The sequence below is a fragment of the Gadus chalcogrammus genome, chromosome 4, assembly GCF_026213295.1.
Source record: "Gadus chalcogrammus isolate NIFS_2021 chromosome 4, NIFS_Gcha_1.0, whole genome shotgun sequence".
NCBI classification, from domain to species: domain Eukaryota; kingdom Metazoa; phylum Chordata; class Actinopteri; order Gadiformes; family Gadidae; genus Gadus; species Gadus chalcogrammus.
This window is the reverse complement of record NC_079415.1, coordinates 9,115,292-9,131,568: the sequence shown is the minus strand read 5'-3', so window position 1 is coordinate 9,131,568 and position 16,277 is coordinate 9,115,292. Positions and strand designations below refer to the sequence as shown.

At 41.8% G+C, this 16,277-nt stretch overlaps 1 protein-coding gene across 1 annotated transcript in view; it reads right to left on the bottom strand.

Moving 5' to 3' along the window:
* The window catches only part of slc12a2 (solute carrier family 12 member 2), a 34,600-nt gene extending 25,394 nt beyond the window's left edge, over positions 1-9,206 (bottom strand). Inside the window, exons 1-2 of the mRNA XM_056589536.1 lie at positions 9,116-9,206; positions 8,088-8,658 (exon numbers count right to left, since the gene is read on the bottom strand). Of these exons, the coding sequence (XP_056445511.1) occupies positions 8,088-8,654 (567 nt within the window). The 5' untranslated portion in view covers positions 8,655-8,658; positions 9,116-9,206. The remainder of the gene's footprint in view (positions 1-8,087; positions 8,659-9,115) is intronic.
* Between the last annotated feature and the right edge of the window lie 7,071 nt (positions 9,207-16,277).

Sequence of the window (16,277 nt, the reverse complement as noted above, 5' to 3'; positions counted from 1 at the left end):
CAGGTCTCTGGGAGGGGAAAGCCACGTTGTAAACTACAGAAAACCATCAACGGATACATGGACAAGAGGATTAGACAACTAATGAGCCAAGCATATATCCCGTCATTTTATAAGTTTTAAATCTAGAGGTGAGATCAACACACTACTTAAGGCTAGCGTATTTACTGCTGTTCTGCCCAATAGAAAAAACATGAATCGTTATGGAGTGCATAAAACTCATGTTGATAATATAATCAATTTATCTGCAGTTTGTTTAGACGCCAAACCAGACTTCAGACTAGTGTTTTACAGTCCCTCCCGAGAGGCCAAATCGATGATGTCATCCATGAGTCATGGCCATGATTATTTCTTCAAACCAAACCTTCCAGGAAGCGGGATTGTATGTGTAACATATGAGATTAATGAAGGGTACTTCCTTGAATCATCAGGACTTTCATGAATCCTTATCAGAAAGGCCTGGAGCCATTTGTCCCCATGTGGCTTGAACACCAAACAAGAAACGACGGAACCTGTTGGTAACCAAATAATGTGTCAAAATTATTTCTCAGCTTGTTTTTCCAATCTTAAAGTTATTTAACATAATCTAATAAACTATTAAACTATTAAAAAAAACAACACAATATGCTATTGGCCATTGATGATTTACAGCATTATTCTTCAGATTTAGGCTAGATATTTCAAACTTTCAATGTGCCCAGTACTTTCTTATAGGGGTGTGTGTGTACACAACGTTAATATATGTGTGTATAACACACATTTATCACGAAACATTTTAAACATAAACTCACTATAGATTAATTTACAAACAGACACACTTCGCCTCAGGCTTGAAGTGCTCCTCAGATGTTACAAATCTGATTTCTGGAACAAGGGCCGAGCCCCCTAGAGGTGTGCGACCACAGAACATTCCTCAAAGCAGATGGGCCATCTGTCATCCAATGTTGTGCATGCACAAGTCTACCCTTCAGAAAGCAGGAAATAGGATCATGACATGAAGGTCAATATTGTTTTTTTCTACAGTAGAGAAAATACATTCCACTGCTCCGACATTCCAACTGATATTAATATTTGCGAGGGCATCGCGAAACAAATCGTGTCTGGTAGAGGCTTCACAGGAGGCCAATTTAAAAAAGGCATCCTTTTTTGTTGCGCATTTCGGAAAGACTTCGCACGTGACCCGGCTGCATCCCTGCAACAGAAAGTGTCTCATGACATTCGTCGCATGCCTTTGCTGCTATGGGAACGCTTTACCTACGGTGAAATACTAGCCTATAACAGCCTTTAATATATACAGCTTCAGCCCTCCGTTAAAGCACATCCCTGTCACCCTTCCCCGGCCCCTACAGGGTGGGTATCTGCCCTGCAGGTCCCCCCCTGCAGCCTCATTGTCCAATTCCTCCCTCCCAAGCCACAGCAAGCTCTGAATGCTGTGACAATGGATTCAATAAAGTTTTGTAAAAAGAGTAACTATAGCAGGTTGTCATTTCGAACTCTTTACATTCCTTTACTTTTCCAAATGAATGTTGACTCTGTCCCATCCCAACCGTAGAGGCTATGTGTAACAGCACTATGTGTTCTGGCTTTTATAAATGTGCTGCACTGTACGGCAAATACATATGCATTGCCTATTGTTACATGCACTTATGGCTATATAAACAAACTATTGACAGCATGACCCGGGAACTGGGTTTGCAGCAGCAGACAATGGGAGGCATAGGATAGATTATACACAAAAGGTACATTGTATGAATAATTGAGAAACATCCCCATTAGTCCATACAGAGGAAATGAGACTGTAGGTGCCAGAGATGTGCCGGTGGGAGGTGGCAAAGGGCTGAGGGAACACTGAGCGGAGAGTGGAGGAGGGAGCTTTGAGGGGGAAACTACTGTATGTTAACAGCATCAAAACTAATTTAAAGATTTAGAATAGGGATTAATACAATTGGGGGGGGGGGGGGTCTCTCCGGTGTGGGTCTCACTGCATCCGATTCACCAGCAGTGAATTCCACTCGTTCGTCACTTAAGGAAGTGAGGAACGAGGGGAGTCGCTACAGAACGACTATTGGAATGCAGCCTTGGTATTTGACAACAAATGCGTCATCGGGTGACAGCTGATCCTACTTTATTAATGTCATAGAATGACGTTAACTGTTACATTATTGGGACGCCCCAGTGGCCCACCGGGTAGAGCTTAATTTTTCTACCAATTAAGTAAAAAAAGTAAAAAAAAAAAAAAAGGTCTACTCTCACTCATATCTAAAGCAAAAATAATCCAAAATAATTGTCCCTTAATCCATGAAAACCACCCAGTTTATGACCCATTGCTAGTAAACCCCACACACTACTTCGGGATTCGGGATTAAACTGAGGCTGAAACAGGAGACTAAAACATGGAAATAAGGCTAATGTAGCACACAGTCTCGTACAGACACTTCAAAGAGTGTGCCCTGAATGGGTTGTGTATACGCTACTGTTGGACAGCAGCAGTGATAAAGACAACATCCAAGCATGATAAGGAAACAATAGGATCCACTCCTACTGAGCACCCTTTATACTGTGATTGCAGCAATTTTCTAGCTAGAGGGTTCACAAGTAATCTTGGGATTTCCTCCTTGCCCGTTTCTGTATACAAACACGGGTGGATCAGAAGGGAGAGGCGGTGTGTTTTAACCAAAGCACATGAAAAAGAGGCTTAGGTCACCTAAACAGAGGCACCATTGTGAAAGTTGGCTGCACAGCATCCACTCTATAAAAGCAGAGGAAGTAGCAAAATGGCAGCACGGCCAGCCGCTCAGACTGCCACACTGCGTCTCACTCTCGGCGCCCGCAGAAAAACGACACATGGAGGCAGAGTGTGTGTGAATTGAGAAAACATTGATCCCTGTATCAGATTATACGTCGAGAGGAGAACTGTTGTCCTGCCCTCATCGTCGTGACTGTAGACGACCACACCGGGCTCGATTCAAAACATGGAGCTTTCGATCAGGTTCATAATCCCAGCGTCACACTGAGCTCGCTACAAAAGAAGCCTGTTATTATGAGTGAAGTGGTCCTCACGGGAGCGACGGCGCACGTGACCATGCGCTGAAAAGGGAGTCTATAACAAATAACAAAGTTCTGTTCTAGTATTTGGCACGGACGTTGGCGATTTAAGAAACTCGAGAACACTTAATAGGTACTTATTGCCCTGGCCAGTGGTAAACAACTTTTACCCGGAAAATGAGCAAACACACAGTAGTTGTTGATGCAACCGTTTGGGAGTGGCTTTGCTACGTGATCTCCCTCTGCGCACAATGAAGACATGGAGCCCAGCGTTACCTTAGAAATGTTCCATTAACAGGGAACTCAAAGATCAGGGCTGTGCCTACTGCCTAACATTGGATACATCGTCAGAAGTGAGTGGACAGTGATACCCTTGGGCATTTCCCAGACATGGGAGTTGTATTTGGTTTTGGCTCAATGGGTTGAGTAGAGTAAGAAATGGGTCTCTATAGCCCACCCCCCCCACCACCAATTTGAGCAGTTATATACAAGGCATTTGTTGTTTATTTCTCAGTGTGCTTTATTATGGTCATAAAAAAAGAAATTCGTCCAGGATAGTTCTGCATGTATAAAATATTAGATTGGTTCCGTCAGGTTCTGATTTTCCACAACTCTAAGAGAATGATGGTCATTGAATCAATGACCATGAAAACAAGAACAATCAATGACATTGATTGTTCTTGTTTTCATTCAAATGATATGAAATCAAAGAAATGAATTTGTGTACCCTGTGAAAACCAAAAAAAGGTTTTGTTTTCATTTGAATGAGCATGTCTACATAGTGAGCGGGTCCTGTCCCACAGAGCAGCACCCCCATGGTTTCTACAGTGGCCCAGAACGGACAAATGGCTCTGGAGAGAACCTGGTTTAATTAGTTTGGGCTGCGACTCATTGGGGATTCTTTTTTAGTGCCGTGGTTATGTACCAGCGTTGCCATGAGCGATGTTGTGCATGAAAGCCACCACACTCTAGCATTATACTGTTCATCCGAGAAGCATTACCCTCTCTCAGACATGGATACCTGGAGGACTTTGTCAACGCGGTCCATTATGGTGAGAACCGAACAGCGATATTAAGCCATTTGGATGCTCCTGTGACAAAACCTGAAAGGGTTATTTTGTAATTGAGCATCCTGTTACTCAACCATATCGTTTTTGAAATGCCACAGACAGAAAGGCAAGATTGACACATCGGAAAGCAAATAGATAACACTGATTATATTAACTTGTGTTGTGTGAGTGTGGCGAATGTGGGTAAAGGGGGTACAGAAAAAAAAAAAATCATTACCAAATAAACATCCTGTTCAGTCCTAATCACAAAAATGATTGCGTCTGTCTGTACTTAGAAAAACTAAGAACTTCAGCGCCATACTAAAGAAAACAAGACTCCGGAGAGCAGCTTTAAAAAAGAAAAAAAAAGAGAAAACATTCTTCCCTGATATCATAGTTAAACAGAATATTAGAGCATGACTGGAGGAAGGAGGGATTTTGGAGGGATGTGCATTGATTCTTCAGTGATTCATTTGTGACAGCAGGAGCCCACTACTTAGATACAATGACCCAATGAGGAGATCAATATTATTCGCATTTGTTCTGCACTCACTATTATGTCACCATTACTATAAACCTTCAATACGAGTGAATAATCTCAGAAGGGTCCCAAAAGACTGCAACAAAAACATATGAACTATAAGCACGCTTGAACCACATTGCAGCAACATGCGGAGGGAGGGAGGGGGGGGGGGGGCGTCATCAATATTAAAGCATCCGTTTCTAGTTCAGCGCCTATCACTGAACAGATCTGCCCTGTCAGTGTTTCCCTTCTGGCTAGTCAATATTGCCCTGCAGCACATTACTGCTGCTGCCGCCGCCTCAGCCTGCACACGGGCCCACTGTGACAACGGTAGCACATGGCTGCCTGGCCTTCCCCTTCCATTGAGAGCCCCTCACTGGTCAGGTTGGGTCACTGACACTAGCACCTCTGCTCTTATTTTTGGGACCACAGTCTTCCGTCTCCGTCGTTGATAAATTGGCAACGGCTGCCTGGTCAATACTTTATTTCAACCGCTCTGTAAACTAGGTGTTTCATTGATTGCTATGCAGATGGGGGGGGGTTACTATCAACCGTGCGCAGTGGAATTTCCGTTCCATCATTTCGATCGTTAGCACTCTTTACCCACCGTGACTTTTAAAAAGGGGCGCACGCGCAGCAGTGGAAAGACCTGGGTCACCATGACCTTGACCACATCTCCCTGGACCGACCGAGTCTATAGCACTAACTACAGGAACTTGGTACTGTACCGCTCCTGTGGAATCAAGCTTCCTTTACCGGTGAAGGGATCGTGTTGCACGTTTGATAATCCTTTCGGCCCGCCGCAGTAATTTATTGGTGATGAAAATGGGCTCCAAGTCCTGTTACACTTTCAATGTCAAGCTGCAGTATGTCCCTCGATGCAGCGCACAATATTTTTAATAAAACATCAGAACGGGCTTTCAACAGGCGCGAATTGATGCTGGGATATGTGGCCAGAATGTTCCGCTTTTAAAAGTAATTAAGGGGACTGAGGAGAGGGCGATTGCCCTTCAGCACGTCTGTGCATTATGAACTCTGCAGAGGTTATCTTGAACAAAGACTGCAATAGTGCAACAATATCTATAATAATCTGCATCAGCATGGCAGGCTTCTCCATTACAAGATGGCAACACATGACAATTTTATAAAACTGTATGCTTGAAAGCAATTTTGGTATAGCTAGTATTTACCACACAAGCCCCATGCAAATGAAGATCAAAAATATCACAGCCAAGCCAAAATCCCACTAATCGAGTGGAGTGTGGGATGTTGCAGGAAATGTTAGGTTGGTGCATGAAATGTCCCTATTGTCAATCTCTTTGTCAATTGTTACAATCTCAACCCTTCTTCAGCCAAATCTTTGAGGTGTGACTAAGCTATGCTTTGTGTGGGCCAACACAACAAACTCTTATCGTCACTCTTCTCTCCAACTCTCACTCACGTGTCCACCGTTCACCTCCTGCATCAACTAAACCCTCTCCATTTCTGAGCGAGACCTAGTTACAAACAGTTCTGTTTTATAGGGATCTCTCTATAGGGATCCTTTCTAGAACGTTGTCAGCCACTTATAACAGGGTGAAAGTGCTTCATTCAGAACGGAATCACTGTATTGACCTTGTTTTTGGACCTGCAAGGTCCAAGTCAGACGTCTAATATTCCACAACCAACTCCAACTCCCTCTTTCCTTGCCTTCTGCAGCGCCATGGAAAAAAGGACAGAAATGCCTGGTACAATGTGCTGGCTTGTGCAATGGAAAGAAAAGCACCAGAAAATGCTATTGTTTTGTTACCCCTTATTTGGTACAGGTTAAATGTATAGAGTGTGTAGCCACCTCTGGGTTAGCAAACTGCAGCAATAGCAAAATGCACAAAATCGATCAAGACATCGTAAAAGGTTTAAAAAGGTAAACTTTCAACAGGTTTATGCTAGTTGATATTGCCTTGCTCATGTTATGTCAGGCTGAGGGATAAATCAAAAGGCATTTCGCCATGCAGTCCTCTTTTGTATGGTTAGTCAGCAAGCTGTGGATGAACATTGTATTTGTCACTGATGCATGTAATCACAAGCCAAGTTCAAATGAGTGCCTGAGGTTTAACACGCAAGAGTCAGATAGCTCAAACCAATACTTAACTAGATTTGGCTACATGACCCAATTGGCCATGGCCTTTCATTAGAGAAACACCTCTTCTGATGATGAACTTGAGGATTTGCATTTCTATGAAGATTATTGATACTTTTTCTATGCTTCTTGAATCCACAATGTTATTGTGAATAAACCATTTTTGGCTTATTTTAACTAATTACTTATTCACACTAGAAGGCTGTGCTCATGAACAATGTGACCTTGGGCCGACTCATTACATTTTCTGAAGACAAATGTGATGCTTTTAAAAGTCCTGACCTGAAATACCTGGGGAAAAAAAAAAGAATAAAAAAATAAAAAAGATTGTGGCCAAACTTCATAAGATCCAAAACATTGATTTTCCGGCTTGATAGCACACTTTGCGTGGCAAGTGTTATCATTTGATAACGTTGATTTCTTTAATATTGATTTTTCAACATAATTGATTTTAGTTGGCTCAGATTGTCTGAGGAAACGATGCATGAAGTTACAGATTTCACCTGATAAGCCTGTCATACAAAAACCTTATTATGAAACCTCGATTGCCATTAACAAGACAGGTGTGGTACGTACTACTTAGTTTTCCGAAATGTCCAGTTATGACTAGGAAAAGCCACTTCCTAAGTGAGGAATCATGAATGCGGACGACCAATTCAGCAGATACAACATATACCATGTCCTTAATACGTGATGTGTACACTGGACGTGATGTTACTTAATAAAGATTCACTGTGACTGATGGGCTATGCGGAACAGCAAAAATTTCGAGTCGACATCTTGCAACAAATAATGCAGGAAATATCAAAAGGCGGAATCGTGAGAGATATCCGAGACCAGAAAGGTGTTCGCCTGTGCATGCGCATTAGTGCGCGTGTGACTTTGGTGCAGCTGATATCATGCGCGAGATAACCTTATTTTTCCTGCTCGTTCTCATTCCGAGTGCGCTTGGTCGGATGTCACATGGCTGCCTCAGTGCCAACCAGTTTACACCGTGCGCTATAAACACGAAACATTTCTTTTTCATATATAACGTTATAGCCGCATATCTAATTTTGCTGCAAAAATACACAATATACAATTCAATTGTGTTTAATACGTGGCTTGTGGCATGCTATGTCGGTCCACACATGTTGCCAAATCTCCCACGTTTAATGTTTATGCACTCCATTATCTGGGAAACAAATAGCAATGTCCATTCATGTATACGCACTACAAAAACACCACATAAGTCATGCTCTAACAAAGGGCTGTTTTTTTAAAAGATATTTAAGATAAGCCTGCTGGCCGATACCCAGTGAGAAAACAGCCCCCAGGCCACAGTGTGTTGTTGCACTTCAGCGCCGCATCTTACCTTGTCGAGCTCGTCGTGCAGCTCTGACAGCGTGGGTCGGATCAGCTTCTCCCCCAGCGGCGCGGCGGTCTGGCGGTAGAAGTCGATGTTGGGAACCGCATCAATGGTGTTGTGGCCAAAAGTTCTCAGGTAATAGGTGTTGGTGTGGGTGTCGTAGTGGTAGTGATGCTGCCCTCCTGTCGATGAATGCAGACTGGTCTCGCTCATCACAGTGTCCCCGTTCTGCAGACCCTCGGCCGGACCGGCGTCCAGGGGGCTACCGGCTTCACTCGGATCCGCAAAGTTGACCACTCGAAATCGGCTCTTGCCTTCATCCCCACCGGCCCCGTCGGCTCCATCGGCAACGGGCGTGGCTTTGTCATTTGTTGGGATGGTAGAGGCATCGGAGTTGGGCGATTTATCATGTGCGGCGGCGGCGGCGCCGGCTGCCTCAGTAACAAGGTCTACTTGGAACCGGCTCTGGCTCGGTGTGGGACCGGCGGGCTTCAGACCCGCGTCCACGGCCAGCCCAACGCTCTCGGATGCGGCGTTTCCTTCCAGGGCGGGTGGTGTAGGTGATGAAGACATGGTGCTGATGATGAACACAAGAGTGAACAAGCGGGTACACGCGTGTGTGCGCTAGAACACAGCACAGCTCCCAACTCCTAGCCTAGTTTCAACCTCCCTCCCCAAAAAAGACCTGCCGCGAGCAAGCGTTTAAAAAAGAAAAATGAGGAAATGTAAAAAAAAAAAAGCGCAGTGAACAGCGCTAAGCGCTTCTTACTAACGAGGCGGTTCGATTTGTATCAACAAAAGGTAGCCGAGGCGAACATGTAGAAGGCTAAATTGCTTGCTAGCTGCCTCGCCGTGTACTCTCGATAGACAAGGACTTCACATAAATGTTCACCCCCCGGCTACCACTACTCATCGAGAGAAGCACGATCCAATATTCAGCAGTTACCTGTCCCACAACTATGTTAAAGGAAGTATAATTCACCTCCCTTTCCTCCTCGTTGCCGTTCTGGCTAAGATGCTGCTGTTAACCTTACCGCAACTCCTCCTGGACCACGGACGCCTCTCTCTTCCTACTAATATACAGCGCAACTGGCACCGCTTCAAGGGTGGGCTCAATCTGGCGAGAGGGAGGGCGAGCTCGCGAGATGTGGCCGCGTCCTGTACATGTGGGTGTGTCTTGGAACCGCGGTGGAGGTGAACGAGAACGAGAGCTCCCTTCTGATCTTCAACAGACTGTACTATTTCGATATATTTTTATTAAGATAAAGGGAAAACTAAAGTTAAGCTAGTTTTAAGATAACTTTAATTTAGGGCAAGTCAATGGATTATTAAGTGGCTGGCATGCCTATTTAATAGCCCTAATAAATAGGCCAATTCTAGCCACTATCTTTGGTAGGCCTATTTATATTATTTGTTATGGATTATGTATTTTCTCACTTTAAGAAAGTAATAGTTAATAATAGGTATTGAAATGCTTTACCACTCATTCACTCTTAAATACCTAGTAGGCCTTAAGTTAAATCGTTTCATATAATATAAAGCAAGTTGTGGGTTTTGTTATACAGCATAATCTAAAGGTTGTTAATTAGTTATGGTCTCTTTACAAATGTTGGACTGTTGGTGACTCTCTTTCTTTACTGCCACCTTTCTTCCTCCTCTTTCTTCAAGTAACCTTTAATGACTGTAACTCCCAACCCACGATAAGCCCACTCCCTGTTTGTCTACAAGCATCTCTTAGCCTTTACTGCCTGTCCTTATATTGCGTGATACGCAGTACCACCAAATCCATAACGCATTTACTTTGTATTTCCTAACTATTTGCATCCCCGATTTTTTAACTAGTACCACCGAGGATAGTATTGCTTTAATACCCAGGGTGAGAGAGGAGGACCTTTTCAGACTCTAGCTGCCTGCTAACCCAACTGTGACTAAGATGACCCCTTCAGTGTTTGCCTTCCTCATTAGCCCAGGAAACCTCTAATCCAGTTAATGCTGGCTCCTTCCAGCCAGGCACTCATTACTGTTTGCAGGGCCAAGCACCACAATAGTTTCTCTCATTAAATCATCAGCTCTGGTTCTTTCTCATACCCATGCCACCATGAAGGCATCAATCACGCTTGCGGAAATCAGTCAGATGTTGTTGGATCTGGGTTTGACTTGAGTCTGTTGTTATGTTTGTTTTGACTAATCATGTCGCCAGAGGCATGGATCTGTATGTGCACAATTGGCAAACACTAACCCGGCCATTGGTAGTAAAAGTGTTGCAGACAAAGGGTCTTTAAAGGATTCAAATCAACAGTGTGTGGACTGTCCAATTTAGAAATGCACGCATGCAAAGTTCTTCTGAAAGCTTAATCCAATGGTGCAAATTAGTTTTCTTGGGTATAATAGGACAGGAAATAAGTTGTAGCTCCGCCCCTTGTGGTTCCTGGTTTCCGGCCCAGGATCTGTGGCGTCTTCCGCCCAGAAATTATACGATAAAAACCGTTGGATTGCTTGATCCAAGATTGCTATTGGTTTGGAAAGGGACGTTACCCTATAGAGTCCTGTGTCTCTTTAACTACCCTTCTACTAAAGTCTTAACTCTGCCTTTGGTTGTCATGGCATGGAACGACGCACAACACCAGTCAAATTAATACCATTGACTCAGACACCTGTAACTCTACAAATAAGAGGCATCCTAAAAATACGATCTCATACCTTATAGTTCACATCTGAGCGTGGCAATGGAGAGCGTATTACACAGACGGATAGTTTTTCAGGCCATTTCAGGGGAAGCCTCTTTCACCGGGGCCTGTTAGTGATGACAGGTGGTCTTCACAACGCAGGTCTCCTTGGGGGATGGCATGAGTAGGGAGGTGAACAAAGACCAGTTGCCCGGGCCTTGCCATGTCAAGATCCTCAACTATTCTCTAGTCGCCCGTTTCCCACAATTACGCCCATTTCTCTGGAGCCACAGATCATCAGTAACACGATCAAGCCTTCTGTATTCTGGAGAACTGAAACACAAAGAATTTGACTGGGTTAAAAGAGGAATAGAAAAAATGCATGACATCATGAAAATCCTTGCACTGCATTATAATCATAGTTAAAACTCTATTTGTTGTATTTGTTGGAAAACATTGATGGTGGAATATCCTCGCAAATCCATAAAATTATTAAACTGCCTTTACGATCAAGCCAGGCTATATTTATACTTTATATAGACTACAATTTGTAGAAATAACTGGTGTATTTTCAGAGCTGAGAACACCTTTATTAAAGAGTGTAACCAATAACTTTGGGTTTAGCATGGAGAATCACCTTTTTCACCTTTGCTTAGAAGAGGTATTACCATTATCTTGCCCTCATGACTGAAATCAGTGTGGAAAAAAGCACAAACCCCACTATGCCTTGCTCACCTCAACTCAGGTAGAATCTGGGTGGGCTTTATGACAGCTCCAGGAAGAAAGGAGCCCCCTGCATTTGACTTCGACTGACCTACTTTATGTGTTAAGGTTAAATAGTTGATCCTACAGTAGAGGTTAAGAAATAGCCTGCTTTATGAATGTATTCAACAGTATTATTGTCTGTGGGTAGAAGGTATACCTTATTGTCTGAGTAGAAGTGATATTCATTGTGCTCATCCATGTCACATCTTTATGTTAACTCATGTATGTGTTGTAGCCATTTGTTATCTCTGATTATACTTGTTTTACTTTACTCAAGTCTGTTTATGTCACACATGTAAACTACCTCAAGCCAGGGATGGTTGACAATTTCATCTCATCTCGTTTCATGTATAAGGTGACGAGTGGATTTCAATCAAAGAGCACCTCACTGCTCTACATCTGATATAACTGTAATGTTTAACATGTAAATACTTCACAGTGTAATCTACAGAGGACCCGGAGGAGGAGGATAAGTGCATGTTCAGTTAATGGGGAGCTGGGATCAGGAACACAAGGGAGGTACCTCATTTCTAGGCAATCGGGTCATGTTAAACACAGTTTATTCTCTTTAATCCCTGTTGTGAATGAACAGTGACTAGTAGGTCCACTTGTTTACCATGGGCTAATGAAACTATCATTAGGCTGATTTGACCCTAATCATTATCCCACCATTCCCATTTGAGAGCATTTTCAGTCTCAAAATACCTGTGGGACTCCATCAAAGAACCTGCTTGTTCCCCTCTCTGAGGCGTTTGGATTGGCATGTTATTTTAGAAATGCAAGTTTCCATAGACGTCTCCAGACCTTGAGTGAAGTAGTATTCCAGATGTATTTCTTCAGGAAACAATGGTATGGCTACACAAAGGACAAAGAAAAAAATACATATCACATTGAACCAGTTTTTTGGTTGTTGTTGCAAGATAAGTAATCTATAATTTGTTTCCTATGAAAAGTAAAAGTCCTACATGGAATATGAAAATGACCTCCGTTAACAGTAAGCAGAGATGTGAGGTAGGGTTTGACCTCCTGGGTTATTTTTGTTGCAGCCCCTTCCAAATAGACAGGTTTAGGAGTCGTCACATACCTCCAACAAGTGTGAGTATCCATGGGGAGCCTAGATTTTCAAAAGGGTGTCCTACTTACCCATTATGTTTATGCTTGACGCCTTTACTGATGCTAAGTGGGGAGTAATCATTTTTTTATTCTCACTTGGCTCTAAAATGCATATGTAATGTAAAAGGGAGGACTGCATTCAGAGGTATGCTCTCTGAACGTGGACATACCCTGCTTTCACTGCAAGTCCCACTGGTCTAATCATGCTTTGACATTTAGACACACAACACTTTCTACTGACTAGGATTATGACGTCAATTGTTGTTCATTTGTCTATGTAATGTACTACTCCGTTTATTCATTTAGCAGAGGCTTTTATCCAAAGTGCTGCACAAAGTTTCTACAAACAAGTGCTGTAAGAGCCAGAATGACGCGGTAAAACACCTGTTTTTGTTGCAAATGCATATAGTTATTACATACATTTTCAGTCTTTCACCAGCCAGAGCGGAACTATCCACTGGGCAAGGAATTGGTTCCTTGGCTGGAGGAAGGTGTTAATTGTTCTTTTTTGGCCTGCTTTTTTTTTTTTAACAAGAGCTGAAAACTTCAAATAACTCACTAGTAAACAAAGTGGGAAAAGGTTATCAGATTAATAAATAAAGTTAAACCTTTCTAATTTGAATTGTTAGGACTGCGCTTGTTTAAAGGGTTTAATGGTGTGCTTAGATCTAACTTCTCAACAGGCTCACAGCACACAGATGAATGTATCGGTGGTAAGATCTGTTATTGTGTGTGTCATCATGTATCGTTTGTTTTGACCATAGGGCTGGCCTTTCTCTTAACAGGGCGTTGTGCTCTTTACTCTGACTTGACCCATTATATGAGGTGTTACCAAAACAAAGAACCGACGCAGCATCACAGTCCTGTGTCTTACACACTTGATAAGCCACAGTATGTTGCAAATGTTTTCCATTTGATTCAAAATGCTTCTGTTGGAATAAAGTGTTATCAGGATTGAGTACCCTGAAATGAAAGATGAAGAGTCGGGCAAATGATTAACTGTAGATACACTGGGAGGAAAGTGAACCTTTATGTTGGGAGGTGTTTCAGCAGCAATGTGTTTACACTCACTTTTTACAGATGGATTGTTAACACAAAGCAAGTGGGTTGCCATCACAAATATAGTGCAGGTGGAAATATTTATTCTTGCCCATTGGACTGAAGCTGCTCCAGAAAATAATAGATAGCCTGCATTGGGAAATTGGCAGAACATTTAGTCGTATTGCTAATTCAAGTTAATGTGAATACTTAATGTATTTTGTACTATAACGCTATTCTATTTGATGTATGTTGAAATGGGGGGAAAGGATATATTAATGGAAGCTGAGAAAATGAAGGTTAATTTCAGAAACAACTCCAATCACATTTGACCAGATTTGTGATTTTTAGATATTTATATATAAAAAAAGAACTTCTTAGCTAAGCATCTGCCAAGGTGTTACAGCGTAAAAATGGCGGGTAAGTAGGACCCACTTCTGAAAGTTCGAGGCTCCCCCTGCATAGTAACACATTGTGAAGGTATGTAACAACTACACTTGTAGATTTTGAAGTGGCTGCAACATTTAATCATGTCTGGTGGGATGTGCAGGGCAAACATATGAATGGTTTATTTATCAGTTACTGCGCTAGGTGACGGTGATAATCAGGAAACCAAGCTCTATCAGACCGACTGAAGGCTCCCAATGTGTTTCAAAAGATATAAGATTTTATATACAAAAGATTTTTCAAATATAAAATCAAAAGATTTTATATACAGTATATAAGCCAATTAGACTCATGATGGAGATAGGCAATGTTATAATTTAATCACCCAATTGAGAGGCATCTCATTCAAGGATAGTGCATAATCTCAAAAAATGATAAAAGTAAGTTTATTCATCCGTTAAATATTTACTTTTAAATGTTACATATCCATCCTTGCAATAGTTCCTCCAATTGGGGAAAAGATCTTGGTTGTGGTTGGTTTTGTAATCCTCCATATCATGTTTTAAGTGCCTTACAATAAACTAGTAAAGGTTAGAAAAGTAAACATTTCGGTTTACAATACATACTTTATGGTTCTACATAACTAGGAAGATATTAATCTTTTTATAGATATGTGCACAAAACGACCACCCAAAACCACATTCATTTAATAGAAGGCTAGTAGAACAGCAGTAGAACAGTAAAAACCAACCACCAGAATGGAAACTTTGTAGGGCATACGATCAGCTACTGGTGTTTGTTGTGATCGCACACAAAGGCAAGACGGACTAACATTTAACTTGCTATTGAAGCCTGAGAGAATGAGTCAAACGGGGCATTACAGTAAACAATAAGACATAAATATTGATGGTGATGAAGAGCTCTGTATACTGGTGTTTATGTCAGGGCGTATTCCCATAGGGTTAGCGTCATGTCCATCAAATCACCATATCACCATCATGATCTTTGGCACACCCCAAAAGGAAGGCTACGCTAGGGCATAGAGCATCCATGCAAGTAAAAAAAAAAGGGTTTAAAGGGAACATCATTTCTGCCTGATATTTAATGGTGTCAATCTCCCTCTAGTGGATTGGATTTTTTGTATTTACAGTAGGCCTTTATGCTCTAAAGGAGTAGAGATGTATTACACATGCAAGTATATTTACAATAATGTAAATGTGAATGCAATGTAAATGTCATAAAATGACACTGTGAAAAAGGTCTGTAGCGCATATTTCAAGCTTCCCATTTCAGAGAACACCCTGGAACAAGGTGACTGTGTATAGGTGCATAGTATACTTGTGGCTGATGATGGAAGCAGCCTATAAATGTTAGCTTCTATGGAGCATTGTGTTAGAGGACCTGACATGACTCATTTGGTAATGGCAGTGGCAAATTTGATCATCATGCATCAATATTCTGCTAAGCATTGTTATAGAAATGGCTAGAAATCTATAAAACAATTTCAGTACCAATACGAGTCAGCATTAAAACTTTATTTGTATTAAAAAAGGCAACAGACAATCTTCATAAGAATCAGTTTTTCTTCCAATACATTGACCTGATTTTCTTTTAATGCATTTGAAAATATAAGCGATATTTCAGTGATTTTAAAACGGGGAATTCCTAAAATGTGTAAAATTTGCTCCTGCCATAAGTCATTTTCTCCTAGGCCCTGGTTTTGGCAGTAAGTTCAGCTGAAGGGCTCTCGTTCGAAAAGGGTGGATTATCGATTTGATAAATAAATATCTTCAAAATATTTCTAAATAACAATTAAAAAAAAATGATGAATGAATTTATGTTCTTATGCCCTCTTAGGACCCTAAATATATGCATAAACACAACCACAATTTACTGGCCAGAAATAATGAAACTTAAAAGTCGCAATGTGTAACATTTCAACTGGCTCGTAGCCTAAGATTACCTGGTCACATCTTTAATGTGTGCCGATTGATTGTTATCAATAATGTTCAATCAATCAATAAAGTCGTAATAATAATCGTATCAGCGATATGTTCTACAAATAATAAATGATAGCCATCCCTTAACCTTATTTGTTTACAAGAATCTTACCATCAACACCCCCATAACCCATCCCACTCACATAACCCCGCCCACTCCCATAACCCCGCCCACTCACATAACCCCGCCCACCCGCATAACCCATCCCACTCACATAAACCCGCCC